The 9806-nt window shown below is 38.0% G+C and overlaps 1 protein-coding gene across 1 annotated transcript in view; it reads right to left on the minus strand.

Annotated features, from left to right (window-relative positions):
- LOC131784713 (DBH-like monooxygenase protein 1 homolog) overlaps window positions 1-7004 on the minus strand; it is a 7262-nt gene extending 258 nt beyond the window's left edge. Inside the window, exons 1-14 of the mRNA XM_066172200.1 lie at window positions 6639-7004; window positions 3936-4082; window positions 3609-3779; window positions 3412-3495; window positions 2790-2972; window positions 2539-2641; window positions 2251-2414; window positions 2011-2086; window positions 1732-1817; window positions 1308-1346; window positions 1079-1138; window positions 508-635; window positions 234-366; window positions 1-2 (exon numbers count right to left, since the gene is read on the minus strand). The exon at window positions 1-2 is cut by the window's left edge and continues 258 nt beyond it. Of these exons, the coding sequence (XP_066028297.1) occupies window positions 1-2; window positions 234-366; window positions 508-635; window positions 1079-1138; window positions 1308-1346; window positions 1732-1817; window positions 2011-2086; window positions 2251-2414; window positions 2539-2641; window positions 2790-2972; window positions 3412-3495; window positions 3609-3779; window positions 3936-4082; window positions 6639-6935 (1673 nt within the window). The 5' untranslated portion in view covers window positions 6936-7004. The remainder of the gene's footprint in view (window positions 3-233; window positions 367-507; window positions 636-1078; window positions 1139-1307; window positions 1347-1731; window positions 1818-2010; window positions 2087-2250; window positions 2415-2538; window positions 2642-2789; window positions 2973-3411; window positions 3496-3608; window positions 3780-3935; window positions 4083-6638) is intronic.
- Between the last annotated feature and the right edge of the window lie 2802 nt (window positions 7005-9806).

Here is a 9806-nt window from a genome sequence, read left to right on the forward strand (position 1 = left end):
CCCTGTCAAATACGAAATTAAATCGATTAGCATATAGATAAACGACTCGAAAAATCCGAAAATCATGCGACACTTTTCTGTTGAAAAAACGTACTTTGTAATTATCAAAACGGAAAAAACATCAGTGTCGGTTTCAGGCTGTCTTTCTTAACTCCACTTTTTTACCTTTTTGATGATATACCAAAATTTAAGGAAATGATTTATGACATACCCGAGTAGAAGGGTTTACTTACCCAAAGACAAGGTGCAAGAAATGTTTCAGCTTCGTTGTATCTCCTCTGCAAGTCTGTCGCCATTTCTTTCGTCCAAGTAACATTCGCACCAACAAGAGGATTAGACCACTCAGACGTCACGTTGAGGGATGCGCTGCCATCAGAAATAAGCAAATAGTGATCGAATAAATGAACAGTCGCTAAAAGAAATTCATCCAAAATTTCCAGGCGCCATCTTTGAAACTTCAATTCCGAGAAAAGTCCGCTGCCGGTTAGGAATATCAACAGTACTTACATGTTACTTCTGATGAAGTCTTGTACTGGGTCTCTTTGAAGACTGACGCAGTTTAACGTGACATTCGACACTTTTGGATAGTAAAATAAGAAGTTTAGGCACATCTCTTGAGAGGTTGCTATTCCACCCTAAATATATGAAGCATAAAACGAAATAATTAAAATAATGAAAAAAGTAACAACAGATCTTTCGCAACGTGGAAACTCCAAGTTTATAGCGCAATGATTGATAGTCAATATATGATACCCAACTGAGGAGCTTCAATCCCGTAACTTTCCTTGAAGACCAAAAGAGGTACAAGCTTACTAAAGGTACTACATTTAAAGGATTCCTTGAAGTACAACAACTTCAAAACAAATCATAAATTATCCTCAGGCAGGCAGATGAAGATATAGGGCTTTCCAAGGTTGTGATTAAAGTAAGCGCCAAGTAAGTTTCCGATAAACTACTGCCGAAAAACTGTTGACGTGCTTCTGAGCGAGTTAACTACTAGAAAGCTACACCATGCGTGTTTCATAAATTTACCATCATTATGTGTATGATAAAGCATTTTCCCCTGCTGTCAACTTACCATTACGAGCTTATCGCGGTCCATAGTTTGATATTTGCAATAATGAATCAAATCGTCTCCCTAAAGGACAAAAAAAGGTCAATATATTTGGCAATGTTTGATTTTCATGTCTTAATGTCGATAAAGCATTTAAAGTTGAGCAAATGTATTTAACATTTGTTAATCCTTTTCTTTGCATCAGAAGATTTTCAACTCTTCTTAAAAGTAAAATGTGTTAAGTGGCTCTCACCGGTTTTACGTGAACCTCCTTCCTTAAAATTTGTATATCCTGCGAAAGGAAAGTTAACTTGTCTTTATGATAATTAGATCAGGTAACCGATCGATTTTTTAACTGATTGAAGGGATAAAAACGAATGAAGGAATATTTCTTTAAAAGTGACTACATGTGATACCATCATAGGGGTGAACATTCCAGATAATTGTACAACCAACAGTGCATGCTTCTGTTCTTGCATTCGACGAAATTTTAAACTTCCTCTCCTATTGTCAAAATTTCCGTTTCTTTTTCTGAGAATGTTTTCAAGAATAACTATGTAGGCCCACTTATGCCCGTCGCTAGCAGTTTATAAGTTCATCACAGAATCGATTATACGTATATGAATAACAAAGCAAACTTAAAGTGGAGATAAAGAAGCGTTAACTAATTCATTTACCTGAAAATTAAAATCATAATTGTCATCACGGACAATTTCAGGTAATTCAACTCCGTTGCGGACATGTTTCGTCCATGTTGCACGCCCTGATGGAAAAGTATAGCAGTATGACTTTATGAATCTGCGCTCAATAAAAAAATCAATGGACTGATTAGACATTATCAACTGCACAGCATGTTGTCTGAGACAACAATGAGTTCTTTCTAGCTTGTATGTATTTTGTATTTGGAAATAGGAAGAATATGAAATAGTTTAAGTAGACATCAATAATGGACTAACCCTGTAGATGAGTGTGAAGGAAAGAAGCAAAGACCTTTATCCCTTTTTCTGGAAGTGTTGTCGATTCCAACGTTTTCTGAAAAAGGGTGGAAATAGATGAAATGGGAAAAAATCGCAAAGGTGGGAACACATTTATGCATTACATTTCCAGGTGTTTGAGTAAAATTTTTTTCGATGAGAAATGCCGGCACACAAACAGTTCCCAAATCTCAAAGAGCAAAATATCTGCGACAAAGTTACCTGATAACACTCTTTGGGACAATATCCTTTAGTTAACCAAGATTCTTGTTGTGGCGGGATTACCATATATGAGGTAAATGCTTCTCCGACTGTTATTGTACCAGCATCGTAGTCACGGAGGTGGGGAGTGTAGTAAAAACGAACTCCCGAATTGTCTTTTAGTCCTTTAAAACAAAGTAACGATTCAAATGTGAGAACACAGCCCAAGAGACTTTTTTGAAGCTCAATAACAGCAAAAGAGCTGTTTTAAAGCAGCTTAATATCAACAGCAGGGACAGATTCACTGACCTTCAATATTCTCTGGATTGTCATAGTGTAGTTCTAGAAAATAATTATTTGGTGAATCTTCCGTTCCAATCGGGTAACCAGTGTGCGTTGGATAGTAAAATGCCTAGGCGTTAACAAAATAAATAGTAAATGAGATCACTAATTATGCCGTAGTGGGTTTTTAAGATAAATACAAATAGTTTTGATTTGCATTTCAATTTTAATAAAAATTATTAACTTCATCTAGAGTATCATCAACCAAAACTCTTTACCTCGCCTCCAACTCCCCACGCCGCTACAATATTTTGAGAGCCGTAACACTCTCTTAGTGGCATATTTGGATCCTCACAATCATACCCAGAGCCATAATGGCTGTCATTATAGTTCCCTGGACATGTGTAGACCACAAGATGATGCACGATACCTTCGTTTCCTTTTTTCACAACTGGCTCAAACTGAAAAATGAAAATGATGAAAGTTATGGTGGTCAGACTTATCTCAGGGGAAGTTTAAAACGTCCTCTGAGAGAAATTTCAGTACAAGCGAGAGGGGCTACATCGGGTAACGGAAAATGCGCGTAAAAAACAAAATGTTTAATTTATAGTTGACCATTATCAATATGTATGAAAAACGACGAAACGATTTTGTGAAAATGAAGCTAGAGGTCAACTCTGGATGAGAAAGACGTGTAGGGCGACAAAGCCCACAAGTGCCAAATGGAGGGTTTTATCGCTGAATCGTCTCCAGTTTGGTCCAAATGAATAACTAGCTGACCCATGGGTGACTTGATCAGCATAAAATTAAACTGATTAGTGATAATAACAAGTTAAAGACGATGGAAAAGACACTGAAAACAATTGACCAGTAATAAAGTACATCAGTGTAATGACAAACCTTTGTTATGTGGTGTTTGCCTCTGATTTCCGGGATCTTGACGAGAGAACACCAGTATGTTGTGTGCTTTTTGGGAATTGTAACCTGTAATATGAGGTTATCAAGGATTTAATTTTTAACTGTGATTTGGGACAGAAATAAGTTTTCGTGAAGAAAAGATTAGCATCTTATAATAATGATCAAAAGCATGTACCCACATTATAACTGAAAACGTCGAATTGCTTCCATCCTTTCTCATCCACAGTTTTCTTGTCCAATTTATTAAGGAGAAGGATACTCCTTGAACCCCTAAAGGTATGTTTCTTGATGTTATTCTCAGACTTTGGGTCTTCTGTGTGATAAGCAAAAACGACTTTTGTGGTACCTTGCTGAAAGAAACGTGAAGAACAAAAGCGCATTTAGTGGCAAGGAAAAAGCACTAAAGTTTCCATCCTTTCATACTCAATTGGAGAAAAATAATTTTATAAAGTCAAACATATACAAAAAGCAAGGAATATAAAATATTTAGCGGTTAGTTTTTATACTTCAATCTTCCTATCTTTAGGATCACAGGTGTCAAATTTTCTTTTAAACTTCAACACGGTTTTGCTGTCTGTTTCCTCCCAGCCAGTTAAATCGTAGTTTTTTTGCCAGTCCAAAGGCGGTAGACTCTCTGCATCAGCAAAACGATCCTGAAAAGAAGACAAAAGCGAAACTTTCATTTTATGTGTGATAGTAAAGGAACAAATGATTGCTTTCAAATCAGGGTATAAATAGTGAGGTTCATGAAGGGAACGTTACTGTAAATAGAGTTGTTATTTAGTTGGATACACATTACTTTAGAGTTACACATCGATGTAAATTTCCCAAACCCCTCGGTTTATCATCCGCACGCTTTCCCCAAGGTTGCCCGGGCAAATCATTCACTTACAGCAGATCCGTCATAGGCTCGTACATCTATGGACAGTCAATGGACTGCCCTCTAAGGATGTTAGGGGTAGCGCCACCATGCTACATCTCGAACTTTACTTGCCGCGAACCAGAGAGAGCCTCAAACAGTTCAGTCATTTCGTGCCCAGCTAGGTCGAATCGGACAGTTTCCTTCATACCCATGTACTAATAAGGCACGTGTCCATGTAAAGTATGTCTAAAGTAAATTCGGTTTTTTATTTTAAATAGCAATATGACGTGAGATAGATATGGACAGATAGTTTAATAGAAATAACTAAGTCGCAGCCAAAGGCTGAATGGAATAACTATTCACAATATAAATATAGTACAATTAAAACTAGGGCTATTTACAATGGGGTTTCTATATAACTAAAGTCCTCTGTACAAATTACTGGCTACGAGCACTGCAGTTTACGAAACATTGCTATATATTTACTCGTTGGCCCATGGCCGGGATGAATGAGTTTTTGAAACGGTTGATGTGAAATCGTGGCAGATTGAAAGTTCTTTTGCTTCTCAAGTTATATGAACCTTGATGACGTGGGGGAAGTTAGTGGGCGAGACTGTGATCGCTCGAATTGGCGATGCCACTGAATAGCTTTTAGCAGTGATCATCGCGTCTTTGGGGTAGAGTAAAGAGTCCATAGCTCTCTGGGGATTGTTTAGACGATTGATGAGGCGCGATTATTAACATGGTTCTTTTCTGGACGCGCTCGAGGTGTTTACTAAGGTATTCAGGAAGGCTATGGTGCAAAATAGGGGTACAGTATTCTAATACTGATCTTATAGCTGCACAATAGAATTGTATAATGTCCTGATGGCTAACACCAGCCCTCTAAAGGAGCACTAAGAAATGCAAGCGCTTATTTGCTTTTCTTATCGACTCATATACATGCCCGTTCCATTTCAGATCTTTAGATATCGTAACTCCTAATATCTTAGCACATTGCTCCTTAGAAAGTTCCTTCCCATCGACTACTACAAGATCGAATGATTGCTTGTTCTTCTAAAATAATTAGTCGATTCCTTGCATTTATCCGCGCTGAGTTGCATATTCTGCTCATGAGATCAGTCCTAGACGGCGTCGACGGCGCTCTGGATGTTACTTCGGCCTCCCTTAGGCGCAATTTCGGCTATGGTGGTGTCGTCCACAAACTTCCACATACATACGTTACCAACTCTCAAGTCATTTATCATTAAGATGAAAAGCCAGGGGCCCAGTTTTGTGCCTTGCGGCACACCAGCGGCACACCTGCGACAAACAACTTATTTTCTTGGTATACGTCATTCCGTTTTCCGCATTCCTTCTTGTGCCATTCAGACAAATATAACACCATAATTAACATGATGAACCGTCTAAAATCTCTCTTGAAAGCGTTTACCGCAGTGAAACAAACCTGTTACGAACTGAACGAAACTAATTATAGCAAATTCTCTTATTCATCCATCGACCTTAATCATAGAAACAGGATTTTTCCAGTTTTATGAGGTAATTAACGAATCTTTTCAAATGAGGGGTCTATTTTTGTAATAAAGATATGAATAATGTCTCTTATTTGTGAACAAGATAAGATCATCTCTTGTTTCTGAACAAAGGCTGATGTGATGAAAATGTGATCACGCACGCCTAATTAATGAATGAATACTCGAGAAAGATCACCATGCAGCTTTGTTACGAACTCGCATCATTATTCAATCTTTATAACAAATTTCCCCCACAAATTTGGTGGAGACACATTTTACTGCCGGTAGATAAATGGATTCAAAAGACAGTACATTAGAGGGAATTGTGATCCCTGTCATACACTGACTAGTGTCAAGGATGCTTGTTGCCCTCTTTCCCTCCAAAAAATGAGAATTAATTGCAACGTCACAAGAAAATATGGCGAAACCAACTGAGCAGAAGAAGAAATTTTCGTGCTCTAGCCTCATCCAGCATGCTTTATACAAAACACAGAACGGAGGACCGTCGAGGCTTCGTTATTCATTACATCGTTATTCATTATTCATTATTTTGTAAACAATGATTAGATGATATAGTGACAGGCGGCTAATTCCGACGATCTTGTGCAACAAAATGAACGTGAATTGATGCTTTTTCTAATCATAACAACGACAACAAAATTAGATGAGGAGACGCAAGCGGCCTCAACTGTAAGTCCTTTTTAGAAATGTTAAGATATTATCCTAGCATCCCTAACATTCCGAGCTGCGCGAGAGTGTCAAAATCCGCGCGGAGTATCTGTGGAATGTTAACCGAGAATGCACGATGAGCAATAGTCTTACAATTGACCTACCGTCAAGTAGCCTTTGGAGTCCTTTACCCATCCAATAACCATGTCGCTACCCACCATCTTGCCATTCCCAGACGAGATTCCAAAACCTACCCATCCTGTAGTTGCCGCCTCAACAGCAAAAGACACGGTTTCCTTATCCCAGTCGACCGTCCAGTACAGCTTCATTAACTCTTTCGGATCCAAAGCTGCATAGTGAGCGTACTCAGAAGAGAGAACAGCGGTTCTGGCTGAGACTAGAACTGATAAAACCACGAGCACTGAAAGATAGATTTCTTTCAGGCATCCGAGCTTAATCATGACGAAACGGTTTGAAACTATAAAACCAGCAACTCTATAATTAGCTAAATAAATACTACATTGTTCTCGGATTTCAAGTACCGTAGTTGAATCACATGAGCACTTAATCATGTGATGCAACTACGGATACTTGAAATTCGCGTTCAACACAGTATTTGTAGCTATTTTAAGCATCTACAGATGCTAATAGAGATATCCATTATTTTATACTGGCCAAAGAAATAATTCGCTCGAAGGAGGGCTACTTTACATAATTTTAATTCCTAGCAAAAAAATATAATTCCACTATCCTCTCAGCAGGCTCAGAACAGGAGTGAAACGGAAACAAAATTCACACTGTATCGTGCAGTTTGAGTGACCTCTATAAGTGAACTTAGAAATATTAGATTTAAATAATTCTTTAGATGATCTAGGGCTACAAATGATTCGTCAATAGAATTTTACACGGTCAAGTATGTGATCTTCACCGGTTAAAGAGTCAGGCAATGTGGCTTAGCAGAGATTGGTATAAAATATAAATCAAAATCCAACAAACGGAGTGAAAATCACGTTAAAAAATGAAATCGCTGAGCACAGGTGTAAAGGTAATGTCTATAAACAAGGTTAATGAATAAGAAGAAAAAAAACAACAATCCTTCAAATATCATAACAATCCTTCACTGTATACGCAAACGTTTTGTCGACGTCAATACAAAACTGCTGACTCAAAATATATATAATTTGACACTGATTTCGGGCAGTTGACATGGCTGTGCTGACTTATTATCTTCCTCTTCTTCAGTCCGTCAGTCAATGATGGTGTCATTTTTTTTAACTGTGTGCCAGCTGCATGCCACTTGTAATCTGTCAATCTATTGCGTAACATCTGTTTCTTCGTAACCATTTAGGCAAAGAGGGGCTGATCGGACCGTCACTCTATTTGCCATTCGTTTGCAGTGTTATCAGGGAAGGTTGCAAAATGTTTAGCGACTGGATTTTCCCAAAGAGTTCATTGTGTTTGAAGTCAAAACATCGACATTACAGCGGCTGTAAAAGTGACCGCGCGTTACGGGTCATAAAGTTTAAAGACCGATTTCCCTAAAACATGCTTAAAATAAAAAACGAAAACTTATTTCGTCAATTTTTGCTCACATTCTACACATAACATATGGGACATTAAAATTTGGTGTTGCCTTTATTTATTATTGAGTTAATTCATTCTGTGTAATCCTACGGTATCGAGAACACGCCTTCATGAGATCACGGCTTTCATTGTACAGATACTAATTATTTACATATCTATTGATGCATTTAGTCAGTTATTTGTGTAGATTCTCTCACATTAAGAGGAATGAGAGAGAAACCTTGTTTGAACCACGGCTGAATGAATACTTTTTTGTCTTTCATGTACCAAACCTAAGTTCGAAATCATGGCAGTATTTTTTATGAGCTTATTGATTGCATGACGGAAGTTCTTATGGTTTTCTTATCAAGGTATTCATTCTTTTATCTACATATCTATTTATGCATTTAGTCAGTTATTCATTTACATTGTCTCGCATTTAGAGGAATAGGAGAGAAACCTTGTTTGAACCACAGCTAAATAAACGCTTTTTTGTCTTTCATGTACCAAACTTAAGTTCATGGCAGTATTATCAATGAGCATATTGACTATGTGACGGAAGTTCTTATGGTTTCCTTATCGATATTGCAACGCAGCATAAATAGGATCGTCAAAAGGGGCATGTGAATCACGAGACACGAAAGGAAACTTTCTGTTCTGTAGCAAGAGCTAGTACCGTGCTAATGACAGTAAGTATAAACAAGGGCCTCCATTTGGCGCAATATCTGATCATGAGGGTCTCAATAGGGTTAACCGTTCGCCGTGAAACGGCGAACAAATTTATCTCTTAATTAACAACTTTTAACCGTTTGTCGTTAAAAATGTCAACAGTTAAAAGTTTTTATTTTAATTTAACGGAAAGAAACTAACCGTTAGTCATAAAAAAAGCCAAAATTTTAACCGTTAGCCGTTTTGACCCTCATATCGGTCCGCGGACGTTACTAGTGCCGAGAAGCGAACATTCTCCGTTAATTAGCAAAGCTCAAAGGAAACTGTAGGCTTTGAGGAAAAATAATGTCCTGGGACAAATGCAAGGGCTACTCGCTAATAATGTAAACAATCAGACATAGTTTGATGCTACTCTGGTTTTGCAGATTTAATGAATGTAACCGAAGAAGTTACAATTCATAGACCCAACGTTTCGACACTCCTGTATAGTGCCTTCATCAGGGGTGATCTAAACGCTGCAACAAGAGGTCCTTTTTATATGATCACTAATAAGCGGCCTTTTTTCTGACGAGGTGCAAAATAGGCGTCAGGAAGCAAACCGCCATCGTCACGATTTAAAGGAGCGTGGGCGGAGTTAATATGCCAAACTTCTTCGGTTACATTCATTAAATCTGCAAACCAGAGTAGCATCAAGCTATGTCTTATTGTCCACCTGTTTACCGTGTGAACTTTTATATAATGTAAACAATGTTCACAGAAGGGCAAACCTTTGCTTGAACAGCATTTAAATTCCAATGTTTCCGTGCAACTACGAATACGTCCTAAATTTAGGCACTGGTTTGAAAGTGTTGGAAGTTTTGATCCAAATAGAAATGGCTAAAAAAGCAGTTTTTAACGTCGCTTTGGCTGTTTGTTTAGTCATCTAAATCCGGATGTCGTGATGGCGGTAACTCCTTCTTTTCTTTGTTAACCTTTTTTTTTCTGCCTAGAAATCCACCGTGACTAACGTCCTTTCGGAAAAAATTCACTTACCGTTAGGTAACCCTTGGAGTCCTTCACCCATCCGATAACCATGTCGCTGCCGGCCATATTTCCATTAC

This window comes from Pocillopora verrucosa, chromosome 9 (genome assembly GCF_036669915.1).
Source record: "Pocillopora verrucosa isolate sample1 chromosome 9, ASM3666991v2, whole genome shotgun sequence".
Lineage (NCBI taxonomy): Eukaryota > Metazoa > Cnidaria > Anthozoa > Scleractinia > Pocilloporidae > Pocillopora > Pocillopora verrucosa.